At 37.3% G+C, this 16,942-nt stretch overlaps 3 protein-coding genes across 4 annotated transcripts in view; 1 reads left to right on the top strand and 2 right to left on the bottom strand.

The window, feature by feature from the left end:
- Window positions 1-16,942, bottom strand: part of LOC118112718 — a 35,777-nt gene that overhangs the window by 15,607 nt on the left and 3,228 nt on the right. The window contains exon 1 of one of the 2 annotated variants that reach the window (XM_047340601.1): window positions 2,939-3,005. The exons of the other annotated variant lie outside the window; for it this stretch is intronic. The gene's annotated coding sequence lies outside the window, so the exon portion shown is untranslated. Of the gene's footprint in view, window positions 1-2,938; window positions 3,006-16,942 lie in introns of those variants that run through there. 2 annotated transcript variants of the gene reach the window in all.
- On the bottom strand, window positions 5,199-8,366 carry LOC118112471 (signal-regulatory protein beta-2-like). Its single transcript, XM_035161807.2, has 6 exons — window positions 8,296-8,366; window positions 7,832-8,164; window positions 7,290-7,640; window positions 7,005-7,127; window positions 6,825-6,883; window positions 5,199-5,623 (listed from the first exon to the last, which is right to left on the bottom strand). The coding sequence occupies exons 1-6, from the start codon at window positions 8,336-8,338 to the stop codon at window positions 5,531-5,533; spliced, it is 1,002 nt and encodes a 333-aa protein (XP_035017698.2). The 5' UTR covers window positions 8,339-8,366; the 3' UTR covers window positions 5,199-5,530.
- LOC124852090 lies at window positions 13,069-16,132 on the top strand. The gene is made up of 5 exons (XM_047340605.1): window positions 13,069-13,196; window positions 13,338-13,682; window positions 13,771-14,118; window positions 15,562-15,782; window positions 15,995-16,132. Exons 1-4 carry the CDS (start codon window positions 13,154-13,156, stop codon window positions 15,588-15,590), a joined length of 765 nt encoding a protein of 254 aa, XP_047196561.1. The 5' UTR covers window positions 13,069-13,153; the 3' UTR covers window positions 15,591-15,782; window positions 15,995-16,132.

Raw genomic sequence — 16,942 nt, 5'->3', positions numbered from 1 at the left:
TCTAACATTTAGTTTAGACATGGAAGAAGAAGGAGGGTAAATTATAACCTCTTTCTTTGGCAACTGACCATCAAGATACCACCAGTATCTACTGTTTAGCACCTATTTTGGATCTATAGTTCTCTGATCTGCTCATGTGGTCAGAGTTCACAGCTGCCTGTGTTTTCACCCTCTCTTGATCCTTTTGTATCAGGCTGACATCGCTATATTTGAACATGTAAAACAATTACTTGCCAGGGTATTACAGGTCTTACTTATAACTTTGAATCATATTGTTTGCAGGATGGGTGACGCAGCGCAATGAATCCATGCCGCAATTGGTTTCAACTTCAAGAAAAGCTATTGAATAACAGAATTTACTGGTGAGGACTGTACATACCAAGCATCAGAAACACTGTCAGACAATAATTTTGATGCAATCCTATTGAGAAGATGATGATAGATTAAATACTGGCACAACAAAATGATGTGTATGAATCTGATTGATTAAAAGATTTTTGCAGTCATGTTTATGGTAATTGAATTTTTAGTTAACGTTGGAGAGAGCACTTATCTTAATATTATCCCTTGTTAAATTTATTGTGAGTAACTTCTCAAAATCCGAATGAAATATGAATAATTTATGGAACTTTTATTTTCATTAAAGAGAAAATTCATGTTCTATGCTTTGTATATTATATTAAATGCTTATGAATTAACTTTGTAATGAATAATCAATAAATGATGTTTGATGCTTGATCCAGAGTTGGTCTCAGCAAACCTCCTTTGCTGTTAGAGAAGTCGTCTTAGAATAATGTGCACGGGCTCCTAAGAATCAAACTCTAACGCCAATGTAACTTTGACTATTTAAATCGCTTCTCAATTTGATCTGGCTGAGCCCAACATGGAGGAAGAGCATACAAAGGTCACAGGTTCACTAAGTAGAACTGACATCACTGGAATCTTGGTTAGCAACACCAACCACAACTGATTTGTTATCTTTTATTTATGTGTATTGGATGACGGTGTGTGTGTGTCAACATATCAGCAGGTTTAATCAGTAATATTAAAAATAGAAAATAAAGTCATGTAGTATGATTACTTTCTGAGTTGTTATTTTAATAGTTGTGCTTTGGTCATTTATGCCTCGTCTATTAAGAAGCAACACATCTACACACCTGCACCACTTCCCAAGGTCTGCATTATCATAGATGGGAGGCATAGAAGAAGTTGACAGAATAAAAAATATATATAAATATACTGTAAATTATCATAAGCAATACTGTACATGTGCCAAAGACAAAGATCACAACTTTGATGAAAACTCTATCATGAAGTTAAATCAGTTGTTCATTAACACATGTTATTTGATTCCCACAGCCATAAACATCTAAGGCCTTGAATGCCATGATTCACTTCTTTTTAACGTAAGGGTGAAATTAGGTGTGTGTTTTCACACAACATGAGCATCAACTGGAAAATGCAGTGTTTAGATAATTAATCCAACCTAAGAACTGATTTCAGAGTAGATGTCGGTTCTTCTGCTGTTTTTGGATCCTTGCCTCGGCTTTGACGGTTACTGTAGAATAAACCAAATGAGTCCCCTCGTCTGTCTGGGAAACATTACAGACAAATGTGAGATGACAGATGCAGCAAGGGAAAACCCCCAAATTCTAGTCATACTTTACTGTATAGACCTTACCTGCTGACCTTCCAGATATCCAGTGGCTGTTGCATTTGTTTGCAAAGCAACTGAAGCTATTATAATAAAAAAATACCACAATGTTAGTGAGAAACACCTTTGTCAAAACTGTTTCAATCAATCATGCATGAATGCCGACTGACCGTCAGACTTTTTGCTGTTATTCCTGATTGAAAAATGAGAATGGCTATATTAACCAGGCAAATAGCCAAAGCATAAATAACAGGAAATAACGAATTTTGTCCTTCTGCAAATTCCAAGTTTTAACTGCTGACATAAATGAAAAAGGGCAAACATTAAAATTACTAATCGTAGAAGTGTAATTAAAAGTATTTCATCAGCTGTGATGCTGAGCTGTTACACGAAAGAATATGGACACAAATGACATATAACCTTTATATACTCATGTCCTAATCAAGCAAAGAAATATGATGCAATTACCTTCAGTGTTGAGTTTGATCCGTTTCCGAAGCCTTGCTCCACATGTGGCCACATTGAAATAGTCCCCAGCATCAGAGGAGCTGATGTTGTTCAAGAAGTTTACCACTGCTGAGGGTTTCTGTGATTCTCTTCATATTCATCAACACCGGCCTCATATAATTAAAACTATGTGATCTATCTTTGAAACAGCTCATACACTTTCGGGACATTTCTTGTTCACAGTCAGAGAGGACTGAGTGCACTGCAGATACACAGAGTGTTCAGGATGAGCAGCAGATGTAGGGAATTCAGTTACATCACCAGTTCCTGGTGAATACAAAAATAGAAAACTATTAAAACATAAAAAACAACCAACAAACAGATTTATTATCATTTCTTTGGGCTGAATTTACCTTGAACTCTCAGGTCTGTTCCTTAAAAATGTCAAGTTTTGTAAGTGTATTTCATACAATAGTAAACTGCTGTATCGCTGCTTTGCTTCTGTGATATGCAGAACAAATGTCTCTGCCCTTTTCTTGCTGTAATACGAGGATCAAGAGTCACAAGCCATTTGTTTTCACTAAACCTCAGGAAACATTCCAGAAACAACCCTGATCCACAACAAGGTTCCCCAAAAACCTCCTGGATACACGCCGCCAGGTTAAAATGATCTCCGAGCACGAACAGTCTTTGTTTCAAAGCTCAGCTCGTCTATGCATCCTGAAAACACAGTAAACAGAGCAGATATATAAATATATATGTATACAAGCCACATTTTAAATTACTACAAAATGAAATTGAAATTTGAGTAAATCAAACCTTTCTACATGAACTTACATCCAACTCCGAGCATCAGCAGGAAATATAATATGTTCAACATTTTCTGGTTATTCCACATGTGAGTTCTGAAAAGCATGATCCAGTGATTCATCTGAAAGCAAAAATATTAAGTGGGAGGAAACAAATCTGAGCAATCTGATTGGCTTGTAAATGAACTACCACAGTGGAAATAGTATCAATCATCTTTCCATCAGCGAGTTTGTTGGTGGTTTCTAGAGATGAAACTTTCAGCTGCAAATCAGTTAAACAGTCTCTTCTTGCTATAGAAACACTATCTTTTACCTCATGACTCAACAAACAGCTTTGTTCAGCAGTTCATTTCATAGAAATTTGATACCAATAAATCTATATGTGGCTATATATGTGTAAATATAAAGGCAAATGTCTCTTATAAAAAATGATATATATATATTATATGTTGTAATGAGACACGTCTACTGTGACGACCATGTTGTAACTATCTATCATTTTGTATTTATCATATCTGACTTTATTTATTCATTTTATTTATTTATTTTAGAACTAATTATTTTGTATTGTTTTTCTTCTCAGCCTTTATTGATATTATGTTTATCCTCTGAATACCCATTCAAGCATGTTTGTTAAATGCTACATGTTAGAAATAAAACAAACAACTAGCACAATATTTATGAAACAACATGTTCTGGTTTGTCACTGTTTCAAAAGCATTACTTTGACACTAAAGTTGTTCTCAATACTACAAGTGCTGCTTTTGATGCATAATAATCTTGAGGTTACTGTTAAACCAATGATATATTTACAAGGGTAGACTCAAGTGTATCAACTGGGAGATTTCATATAAAACTAAAGCCCTGCAGTTGATATTGTATCAACATGTATTTTGTCTCCTCCTTTAGTTTCAGTTTGGTTTTTGGCTTCATGCTGCATCTGAAACACAAAGAGTTGCACATAAACCCACATTCACGGAAACGTCAGCATTATTGTGGCTGGGTTTTCAGACTAAGGGGCATCACATCCTCTCTCACTCTCTGTTTTGATCTCAGGAAGCTGGGCTGCACTACGTTTAAAAAAATCTCTTTTTTTTATATTCCACCTCAGCCGGGTGGAGCCTCTTTCCTATCAAGGCCCATTTTAAAGTTCATAACATGCTTTTAGGGCCATACTTGATTACAGCGCACACATCACACTAACCACTGGCTGCAACTGCTTCTCTCTGGTGTCAGATGGTAGTGATGATGATACTCAAAGTTTCTGTTGCAGGACACAGCTTTCTCTTACAAAGTCTCCTACCTCTTGCAGCACCATGTTTGGCTTGCAAAGAAAATGAATTCCTCCCCTGTACTGAGCACCGCAGTGATCCCACAAACAACAGTTCATAGTTGGCTGATATTTGATATGTCTGTTGTTTCCTCCGAGGCCAAAGATGTATTTTTTGTCAATACGTCATATCAGTAAAAGCCAATGAGGTGGATTTTCAAAACAAAGCGACACCACACAGCAGCAACAAGAGACTCCTTCACCAACTCTCCTTCTGAACGAGGTTTCAGTTTCATCAGGCTCCTTCGTGCTGCCTTCAAGTACAAAAAGAGATGCGTCCATTTCAAACTGTAACCGTCACTGCTCACATACGTCCATGAGAGGGCAACCCAGAGAGAAGAGTTTCTGGCCTCATTCTAAACATATTGTGGGATGTTGTAGACAAATTAAAGTCTACAAAATAATTTCACATTATATGAAAATGATTTTTAGTTTATTGATAAAATATTTTTAGTTTTAATGTCAAATGTTATTACAGATTTAGTTATTTTACAGTACATTTTATCTATTAAGATTGAAACAATAAACAGAAACATACTGTACATATTTTATTCATAGATTTAATTTGCATATGAGACAGTGTGAAAGTTTGAATCTTTCAAAAAGCCAGTTTGAGCTTGAAAAATTAAAAATGCTGAGAAATTAAAAATACACAGTTACTTTACATTTCATTTACTGACGATTTTATCCAAAGCGATTAACAATAAGTGCATCAACCATGAGGGTACAAACCCAGAACAACAAGAATCAAGAAAGTAACATTTTCTTCAAGAAAGCCAAACTACAAAGTGCTAGAGGGAAGTTTTATTTTTATTTATTCTTTATTATTCAAGGTATAGTCGGAAGAGATGTGTTTTAGTTTGCGGTGGAAGATGTGTGGACTTTCTGTCCTGATGTCGATGGGGAGCTCGTTCCACCATTTAGGAGCCAGGACAGCAAACTGTGGTGATTTTGTTGAGTGTTTAGCAGTGAGGGAGCAACAAGCCGATTGGCAGAAGCAGAGCGGAGTGGACGGGCTGGGGTGTGAGGTTTGACCGTGTCCTGGATGTAGACTGGACCCGATCCGTTCACAGCACGGTGCGCAAGTACTACTGTTTTGAAACAGATGCGGGCAGCCACTGGTAACCAGTGAAGGGAGCGGAGCAGCAGAGAAGTGTGAGTGACAGTTCTGTCGGGTGTCACCAAAAGCAGTTGCAAATGTGTTTTTATACAAATATTTTTAATACTATCCAAATATTGTTATTAACATCAGATGTAACATTTATGTGAATGACAATTTTTTGACAATGTTCAAGCCATGAATGAAATTCCTCTCCCGGTTGTTTTTCCAGCCTTCCTCCTGGTGAAGGTCGCTGTAGAATAAACCAATGAGTCCTCGTGTCTCTGGGGAAGCATGTGGAAAAAACAAAATGTCTTGAAATTAACAGATGAAAAGAAACCAATGCTTTACTAACCATCCTGACCGATATGGATTTTAAAAGATTTTCCTTAATGTGTCTGTGTGTGTGTAAATTGGTAACAACGATAACAAACAAAATTTAGAAGTTAAATTTAAATAGAACTACAAAAAATTACATCTACATATAATGTAGAACAGTGGTTCTCAACTGGTCTGGCTTCGGGACCCACCATCACCCCTTAATGACAGGCCGCGACCCAAATTGAGGAACATTTTCAGCTTCTCAAATTTATTTCATGAAAAGATGGTGCAGTTTGACCTGAGATAGTACAGAATTTCACAGTATGCCAACACAAAAAAACAAGTTTAATGATGAACCAAAACGACCAGCATGTGGCAAAGCTAGAGAGGGAAATATTCCCTTTTACACTCAATTAGCTGCATTTTAATTAAAAACCAAAAAGTGCAACTTAAGGACACAAGGTAATACAACCAACACTGCACTATGGAAAATATTCAATGTCCTGAGTAGCAGTTTTTATCCACAAACTCAAAATAAATTAAACAAAGAGTGCAATTCAAAAAGATTCAAGAATACAAAATTTACTTTTCTTCTGATTACCTTATCCCTTTTACACTATATTAGCTTAATTTTAAATAATACAAAAAAACTGGGCGGGTGTCTATTAGCATTTTGGCATTAACGCCAAATACTGTTAAGGAGTGAGAATAGACGGCAAAAAAAACCCACCAGTTAAGAATCACTGATGTAGAACATATATCTCGCAAACCGTCAATCTAATCAACTTCACATTCGGCATGTGTTTTGTAAAATGCCCACAGAAGTGCAGTGCTGAGATTTGTGCAATTGGGACATGCGATATGTTCAAAAATAAAAAGATTTAATGGCAGTGAGCCTTCAGTATGTTGACCAAGTTGAACACGTCTTCTTCTGCGTCCTCAGATAAACGACAGCAGTGGTCGACAACGAGGTCAAACTGCAGGTCAAAATCTGCACCAGATCATTTTGATCATTTGATAATTTGAACCATGTCGGACTGACACAGACAGACTGTCCCGCAACAAATGCAGATACCGATGTGTCGGTGACAGGATCATATATGAATCAATAAATAGGTTGGGTTCTATTATTAATTGTTTCTGTCTTTTCATCATGTACCTTACCTGCTGACTTGGCGGATTACCACCGACTGCTGCAGCCTCTGTTTGTAAAGAAACTCCAGCTGTGTGATAAAAGATCAAAGATGCTGCAGGTCAATTTACATAAAGGAGTAATGTCAATTCAGTGTATTTATCTTTTGCTAAATACTTTTAATTATGTAAAATATGAGAATATTTGATCACCTTTGCAACAATCACACATTTTCTCCTGGATCAGGACGACGATAACAATCAGACTTATAGCCAATGCAGCACTTAACAGACACAGAACTGTATTGGCCTTCTGTACAGTCCAGATGTTGAGTGCTGAAACACAAGAATTAAATAATCCAAGTTAATTAGGATTTGAAATAATGTTTAAATTCAAAAGGAACAAATGTGACAAATTTGTGATACATGATAGTAATTTATTCTATTGATTCTAAATTAAACACACGAATGTGATATTTTAACAATAAAAACAGTTACCTTCATTTTCCAGTTTTATTCCTTGTCCAAATAAAATCTCTCCACATGTGACCACAGCGCAGTAATAAGTCCCAAAATCAGAGGAACTAAAACTCTTACAGAAATTGAAGACACATCTGTGGGGTGAGTGAGCTTCAAGGCTCCCGTCGCATTCATCACCACTACTGCCATGAACATAAACTAAACTGGGATGAGATTCATCAGCTCTGAACCAGTACAGCTTGTCATATGTTGGACATGTGTGGTTGTCAGAGTCGGACAGGACGGAACACTGCAGAGTCACAGAGTCTCCTGAACTGACCGTATCAGATGGAGGGACTTGAATGACGGCAGTTATATCAGGTTCTGGTCCTGGGAAACACAAACACAAAAATGAACGTTCAATACATTTACTTATATGCATTGATGTAAATTGAGAAGATATTTATTCTCTTTATAAAGACAATATAGAGACAAGATTAAATTGCTTATAAGTTGTGTTTGGTGTTTGCAAAGTAATTGTATTTTTAAAAGTTGTGAAATGTTTGTGTTTCTTTATTTACCTTTAATTTTCAGAAATGTTCCAATCAATAATTTCATGTCAAGTGTTTCTTGTTCTATGCAGTAGTAAACTCCAGCATCACTCGTCTCTGCTTTATTAATGTACAGAACAAAGCTTCCAGGCTCTTGTTTGACTGTAAAGTGAGGAGTCTTCTTAACAACAGGGTAATCATGGGAATGTGTTCCTCCCAAGAATTCAGGCAAGTTTCCAGAAACAAGCCTGATCCAAAAAAGTTTTGGGAATGTGAAAATCGACTTCTGGCGGCTGCACGTCAACTTCACTTCATCTCCGACATCAGCAGTCTTTGTCTCAAAGATCTGATCAAATGCGCTTCCTAAAAATAAAATGAAATTGAGCAACGATTAATGATGATGACAGACTAATAAATGTGTTGTGCTGAATTGACGCAAGAACAACAATTAAAACATCCCGTATATTCCAAATAAAATCCAGAGATTGACTTACGCGTCGCTCCGAGCAGCAGCAGTAGTTGGAATAAGATCAGCATTTTAATGAATCCTCTTCAGACAGTCGTTGATTTAGATGCTTATATACTGCAGGAAGATTTCCTTCATGTTATCATATCAAGTGGGTGGGAACAACGAGAGAGCAACATGATTGGCCTCTCATTTTCACAGAGGAAATAAAATCTGTTATCTTTCCATCCGAAACACATGAAACAACCAACAGCAACCTCAAGTTTCATTTTTCTAAAAATGACAACATGATGTAAAGTAAACGTTATAATAACCTCCCACACATTACATGTGGTCAAGTGTAAGAGAACTTCCCTCAACATCATTAACAACACATTATGACCAAATGCAGCATATATTTGTGTTTGCTATGTCATTTTATTCACTATTGAACTCTTATATTTAAACAGAATTCAAGACTGGTTTCCAGAAACAGTAAAAAAGACGACCTTGGTCAAGGATGTTGTGTTTTCTTTGCTGTTTGTCAACAGGATCACCATAAAACTACTCGACCTATTTTATTAAAAGTTGGTGGGGGGGGGATATGGCCCAAGAAAGAGGTCAATGTACAGAGCGGTTGTGATGAAGGGACGTACCCAAGAATATTTTCCCACAGTCGTACATTGTAAAATAGGCTGGGCAACTAACAGAACATGTATCGAAACTGACATTTATAACCTCTAACAAACTTAATCTTGCTCCTGTCGGTTAATTCGGTTCATACTTTTCAACTTCCTTATAAAGACTTTGATGCTTTGCTTTAAAGTCGTCACCATTTCGTCCCATTTTCTCTGAACGTCATTTTAAATGCATATTGAAGTCCTGTGGAATAACACTGTTTTATTGTTATGTTTCTGCACAAGTGATGAACCAGTTTTGAGTTTAGAGTAATTACTTTCATTTTCCAACGATTACAAACATCTGGTCAACTCCACAGGTTTAGCAGGATGTAGTGCAGGTAACTTTGAATAACTGTAGGAATAATGTTTTTGATTTAATAGGATATTAAGAAGTAAAGGGATATAGAATACAATAACCTGAAGCATTTCAATGCCAAAGCTTTGAAGCCCGAATCAATTCTGACAGCACTTAACAATATATAACTACAGTGTAAGATTCTGCATCCTCAAATCAAAAAATACAATCTGACAAACGGTTTATATTTAATTAATTAAAGACAAAAAGATGTGTGCAGCTCTTTGACACAGTGAAATGCTGCACGAGCCAGTGACGACCCTCCCACACAGCAGATCAAGCACAGCATGTTGAGCTGGGAGGTGGTTGTGGTCACACCGTCCATCGTCTGTATTCTCTACAGGCTGCTGTGAGCAGGAAGCAGAGCACCACAGACACAGTATCTCAGAAACACATTCACATTGAGTTTACAAAACACAACAAACTGTACAACATCAAAAAAGACCAAAGAGTGGAGGTTCATGGTACAACTGGAACTACCTGTAAAACATGTCTAAGTAATAATTATACATTTTCAAGTTATGGGGTTAAAACTACAGCAAAAAACGATGCATGAGACACAAACAGACACAGAAACACACGTGCACAGTCACCACCAAAGACCAAATGGTTCATGGAAACTTAAGCATTGCTGTGGTGAGTGTTTCGAATAAAGGTGTGAATACGAAGGGGCTTTTTTCACGCTCAGTTTCAAGAAGCTGAGCTCGTACTGCTTTTATATCTGTTATTAAAACGTCCAGTGGAATACCAGTGTTTTATTGTTATGCTTGTTAATATCACATCAACTTACAGGAGTAGTTGATGATCAATGTCTTGCTAATTTTCGGGCTTAATTTTAAAGCTTTATCAATAACTTGTAACTCTCTGAATGTCACTTCTCATTCAAATGCACAGATGAGGATAGGATCTCCACAATGAGGGGAAATAAATGAAAATGCAAATGCAGAAAATATATTTTAACACACACACAAACACTTTCAGCTTGTTCAACTAAAATCAGCCTGCTGAAGTTGCGTGTAGCTCTTCCCTCACTACATATCAGTTTGAAGCCCATAGTTGGTGTGTGGTGAGTCAACAGCTTCAGTGGTTGGTCTCAGGGCAGAGAGACGGCCCAGCCTTCTCTCAGTGGAGCTGCAGCCTGTGGTTTGACTTGTTGTCGTTGCAGACATGTACCTTAACAAAGACCGATGGAGGAGTTTCTGTGTTGGAGTATCTGTCCTCTGGCATTTTATGAAAAGCTGCACATGTTTTAAATGCATATGTACATAACATGTAAATTGTATCCAAAATACAAAATGCTCATTTTGTATTCATTGTTTGCCATACAGCTGTCTGCAGTTGTGGAAAAATACAAAGCATGTCAGTCAAAACCACCGAAACTCCTCCCCCCTCTCTGTTTGTGTGAGTGTGTCCATCTGCATTAGACAAAGTTGTGCGGTGAAACAAAATTTGAAAAAACAGATCATTCTCACACAGGTGAAAACACACAGATGTGACTAGTGAGGTTTAACTACTGCATTGAAATAATTGCTGTGGTCCACGGCTCATTTTAATAATTTCCCATCTGAATGTTTGTTGTGATATTGGGTCCATAAACCTGATTAATCTGGGAATAATTAACAAACAACATTTCAGAAGCATGTTAAGATTTGCTTTGAATGAAATGACATGTAAAATAGACGATTATCAGAGAAAAATTACTGATGATGCTGATCAAATACACAACGCTTGCAAACTGTACTCTGTCTCTCTCATATGTTTATCTGTGAACTCTCCACATCTCTTGATTCTCTGTGTCAGATCTCCTCTCACCGTTGCTCTCAAACCTCTGTTCCTCAAACCCACAGACCGCCACGCTACACTCAAGCTAACATGATTACCAAAAATCTTCATAGTGTTTATGTGGGGGTGCAAACATCAACCATTTTTGAGAGATGTATTCAGGCCTCCTCAGGTTATCTAGAACAGCAGAGAGGAAAATGCAGCTTTCAGCAACTAACTAGTTTCACGTTTACATGTTGCAACTTGTTAGGTAGCGAAGTAGCCACAGGTATTTAAAAAATGAGGGTGTTCAGTTCAAAACAATCTGACCCTCTATGCAGACTCATTTGAGGTGAACTGATTTCATTGATTTATTAATAACTTGTAGGAGAAATTAAGTTCAGGGATGCAAACACACGTATGGTGAAAAAAGAGAGAGCTATCCCAAGTAGAAAAAAACAGCGTTATACACCATCTGACAAAGGCCTGTGCTATTATGCTTAAATTAACAGGGAATTATATTTAATGAACACAGATCAATAAGAGATAGAGATGTTAAGTAGTAAATTATGGTTTAAATTTTTTTCAGAATTAGGGAGAAGTTAACTACGTGGTTCTCTGTCAGGAACGAGTGGGTGAATAATGTCTGTTCTATTATATGGGCCAGAAAACATATATATGATATAAATGAACAAATATGGATCCCATACTTTTGATTTTCCTGCTGTTCTGCTGGACCGTAAATTTCCCCGATTTTTTCCCCCCACATAATTACATTTTAAATTATGTACTTACACATTTGTCAGATGTGTCTAAACAGACAGACACACAAGCAAGAGAGAGAGAGAGAGAGAGAGAGAGAGAGGCAGAGAGAGCGAGAGAGAGAGAGAGAGAGAGAGAGAGAGAGAGAGAGAGAGAGTCACTTGTGTAGACCATCATCATTTCCCTATGAGAGGCCCTTTGAGAGATAGTTAATACTTGGTCTCACACACACCAGTACAGGTGCATCTCAATAAATTAGAATATCATGGAAAAGTTCGTTTATTTCAATAATTAAATTCAAAAAGTGAAACTCATATATTATATAGATTCATTAAACACAGAGTGAAATATTTCAAGCGTTTATTTCTTTTAATTTTGATGATTATGGCTTACAGCTAATGAAAACCCAACATTCAGTGTCTCAGAAAATTAGAATATTACATAAGACCAATAAAACAAAGCATTTTTAATACAGAAATGTCAGCCTACTGAAAAGTATGTTCATATATATATGCACTCAATACTTGGTCGGGGCTCCTTTTGACATGAATTAAAAAACTACTGTGGCAAAGGCCCACTCTGTATTCAGGACATGGAAATGTGTTGCTCTACATGATACTATTTGATAGGAAATTAATTGTAATTATGATTTCCACAAATGTTTTTGAAACTATTTTGAAAAACTGTATTTCAGGCTACGATGGGTTGAGAAACATACAGCACAAAGTCCAAAGCTCTTGAATGTATCACCAAGTGTTGTTCATGACAACAGTGAGGTGTGTAGATTTGAAACAGCGTAATCTGAGAACTTGTGGTTGTCTGGTTTTTAAATTGTCCATCGACACTTCACACCTCAGAGAGGTAAAGGCTGAATGTACAAGAACTAAAAATATACGAAGAGAGGCAGTTGTGCAACATTTTCTATTCAATGCACAATATGTAGCTTCTCAGTTCCACATCATGTTCTGCAGAGGAGCTGCTACTGCAGCACAATGTTTTTACATATCGGCTTTTAATATGGCCACAAATATGATTATTGCCTTGTATGAAAGAAGTCCCTTGTACTAAAATAAATACCAGTACTACACAGTATGTAGTCGTGTTTAAGTTGTTGGGGGGAAAAAAGAATATATACACACACACACACACACACAAACACACACACACACACACACACAATTAGAGAGAGAGAAAGTGTCATTGGCTGATCTCTCAGTGGAAAAGAAGAACCTAAATTTTACAGGAAGTGTATTTACTATATCAGCCAATCACTATGATTTCCACTGTGACTCAATGATCCATTTGAGTGGGACGACATCAGTTACGCAAACACAGGCCAATATACAACAATGATCGAAGGACTGTCTGCTTTGATTCTCCTAACCACATTATGTAAGTATGTAAGTGTAGTTTCTAACCACTGATGTGGTGGAAATATGGCAAAAACACATTAGCCTGTAATAATTAATTGTTGTTTTTGAAGTGTTTCTTTTTGTCCTGTCGTATAACTCTCACTGTTTCTCTGTTCTTTAGCTCTACATCAGACTGTGGAGGTTCCTCAGCAGATCCCTTTGATTGTGGCTAACCTCGGTGATAACATCAATCTGATATGTTCAGTTTCTGGGCAAGAAGCCTGGTTGTTTTTCTGGTATAAGCTGAATTTTGGATACATGGTCCAAACACTTGCTAAAGGACCTTCTCCGGATACAAAGCTTCAAGGACAATTTGACAGCCCGAGATTCAGAGTCAAGACAGTGGGTGATCTGTATATTCTTACCATAAGAAATATAAGCAAAGACGATGAAGCAACATACTTCTGTCAAGCAGGAGAGCCATATATACTGACTTTTATTAATGGCACAATTTTGGCTGTGAAAGGTAAAGTAAGTTCATTTTAGTCTGTGTTTGCTATGATGTACTCAATTGTAGTTCCTTCATTTTCCTTTTCATCTTGTGATTCACACAGATCATAAAAATCAGCAGAAACACATCTATGTCAAACAAAGTCCGGAGACTGCGTCAGTCCAGCCGGGAAACTCGACGACTCTCGAGTGTTCACTTCTCTTCAAGCACAAAGAAAACCTGGTCCAGTGTCCAGGTGAACACAGTGTGCACTGGTTCAGAGCCGGATCAGGACGCTCCCATCCCGGCTTCATTTACACTCAGAGCAGCAGGAGAGATGAACAAGAGGAGAAGAGCTGCGTCTACAGTCTGTCCAAAACTATACACAACTCCTCAGATGCTGGGACTTACTACTGCGCTGTGGTCACATGTGGAGAGATCCTGTTTGGTGAAGGAACCAAAGTGGAGATGAGTATGTTGTAAAGTTTTAATGAAATCAAGATCCATCCATATTTCCTAATTGCTCTGTTAGTTTCTGAGCACTGTGCTGATGATAGAAAAGAGAAGGTTCTTCTTCTCCATACAGCTACAGGACATTTCCTTGATGATTCATACACTTGCTTTGACTGCTCAATGTTGGGAACTATTGGATTAGTTTACACAGTTTACAGGCTCAATGAGGATTATAATGGAATCAATCTTATTTTGGGTGGGGTTTGGCTTCCCTTTGCTTCAACTAACTTCTCTGTTTATTATTACCTTGTGTGTGTGTGTGTGTGTGTGTGTGCGCGTTTTCCTCTCAATTTCCTGTGGTACTATTTGTTTTGTTGAGGCCCTAATTCAATTTAATTATTTGTATAAAAAACTAACTATTATTGGGGCCAAAAGTAGCAGAACCAGGCTCTGTGTTGTCGACCATCTGCTTCGACTGACTGGGGAGAAAAATATCAGAGTGGTTGTTATAATGAAAATAGTGTGTTATCATGTGTTATCAATCATAGCAGCACCAGTCCAATATATTTATCCAATGACGTGTTGCTAAATCCCTCTCTGCTAATTCAGAAGGTTTTCAGTCTGTGAAACAGGATCCATCAACAGTTAAAACAACGGGAGGAGAAAAATGACTAATCTCTGCCACGCTCCTGTAAACTGTGCAGTGATATGAAACTTCTCTAAATAACATAAAAGAATTCATTGGATTACAACCAGGTCTATGAAAAAAATGGGGTTATCAAATAACATGAAATAAGGCTGATACAAGTACTGTATCTCAAAAATATACTAAAGTAGCACTTAACCTAAGCAGCTCGAAATGTGTGAACCCTGGAGACTATTGTTTAAACATTATTGTAAAGTGAAATTAACATGACACTGTAAATGTGTTGAACTTAATTTTGCACAAATACATATTTATAAATCATTGTTATGCATCAACAGTTACATTTTATAATTGTTGATAATAGAAAATGAATAAAAGCTACAACTGTCTATCTACAGTTTATGATAAAGTTATTTCTAAAATTAATTCAAATCATGACCATGTGCTTTGAAACACAAATGAATCATGACAAAATCATACACTTTAAATATGCAGTTTTCACAGTATTGATGTATGTTTGTATATTATAGTATATATAATCATTTCTATAATTCAGTGTTAGAGTCATGTTTAAGTTGTTGAAACATATATGGGATGACGTCAGTTACGCAAACACAGGCCAATATACAACAATGATCGAAGGACTGTCTGCTTTGATTCTCCTAACCACATTATGTAAGTATGTAAGTGTAGTTTCTAACCACTGATGTGGTGGAAATATGGCAAAAACACATTAGCCTGTAATAATTAATTGTTGTTTTTGAAGTGTTTCTTTTTGTCCTGTCGTATAACTCTCACTGTTTCTCTGTTCTTTAGCTCTACATCAGACTGTGGAGGTTCCTTAGCAGATCCCTTTGATTGTGGCTAACCTCGGTGATAACATCAATCTGATATGTTCAGTTTCTGGGCAAGAAGCCTGGTTGTTTTTCTGGTATAAGCTGAATTTTGGATACATGGTCCAAACACTTGCTAAAGGACCTTCTCCGGATACAAAGCTTCAAGGACAATTTGACAGCCCGAGATTCAGAGTCAAGACAGTGGGTGATCTGTATATTCTTACCATAAGAAATATAAGCAAAGACGATGAAGCAACATACTTCTGTCAAGCAGGAGAGCCATATATACTGACTTTTATTAATGGCACAATTTTGGCTGTGAAAGGTAAAGTAAGTTCATTTTAGTCTTTGTTTGCTACGACGTACATAATTGTAGTTCCTTCATTTTCCTTTTCATCTTGTGATTCACACAGATCATAAAAATCAGCAGAAACACATCTATGTCAAACAAAGTCCGGAGACTGCGTCAGTCCAGCTGGGAAACTCGACGACTCTCCAGTGTTCACTTCTCTCCAAGCACAAAGAAAACCTGGTCCAGTGTCCAGGTGAACACAGTGTGCACTGGTTCAGAGCCGGATCAGGACGCTCCCATCCCGGCTTCATTTACACTCAGAGCAGCAGGAGAGATGAACAAGAGGAGAAGAGCTGCGTCTACAGTCTGTCCAAAACTATACACAACTCCTCAGATGCTGGGACTTACTACTGCGCTGTGGTCACATGTGGAGAGATCCTGTTTGGTGAAGGAACCAAAGTGGAGATGAGTATGTTGTAAAGTTTTAATGAAATCAAGATCCATCCATATTTCCTAATTGCTCTGTTAGTTTCTGAGCACTGTGCTGATGATAGAAAAGAGAAGGTTCTTCTTCTCCATACAGCTACAGGACATTTCTGTCCTGTGTGTGCGCGTTTTCCTCTCAATTTCCTGTGGTACTATTTGTTTTGTTCAGGCCCTAATTCAATTTAATTACTTGTAAAGTGACAAATCACAACACACATTATCTCAAAGCACTTTACATGGTAACACCTAAGACCTTAAAATATTCTAGAGAAACCCAACAGTTCCCAAAAACCAGGCTCTGCGTTGTCGGCCATCTGCCTCGACCGACTGGGGAGAAAAATATCAGACTGGTTGTTATAATGAAAATAGTGTGTTATCAAGTGTTATCAATCATAGCAGCACCAGTCAGTAGTAAAAATAACAACCCTGCAGCTCTGGAGAAGCAGAACGAGAGAGAGATAGAAAGAGTAAACTCAGTGTAATGAAATGTCTCTGGGATTCTTTCTCATTCCAGGACAAGAACAACTTCCATTGGTCATTGCGCTCGGGACACTGATGCTCTGCTGCATCATTGTGATTGTTG

Source organism: Hippoglossus stenolepis, chromosome 7 (genome assembly GCF_022539355.2).
Source record: "Hippoglossus stenolepis isolate QCI-W04-F060 chromosome 7, HSTE1.2, whole genome shotgun sequence".
Lineage (NCBI taxonomy): Eukaryota > Metazoa > Chordata > Actinopteri > Pleuronectiformes > Pleuronectidae > Hippoglossus > Hippoglossus stenolepis.
The sequence above is the reverse complement of the archived record's forward strand: the minus strand, read 5'-3'. Positions and strand labels throughout refer to the sequence as shown.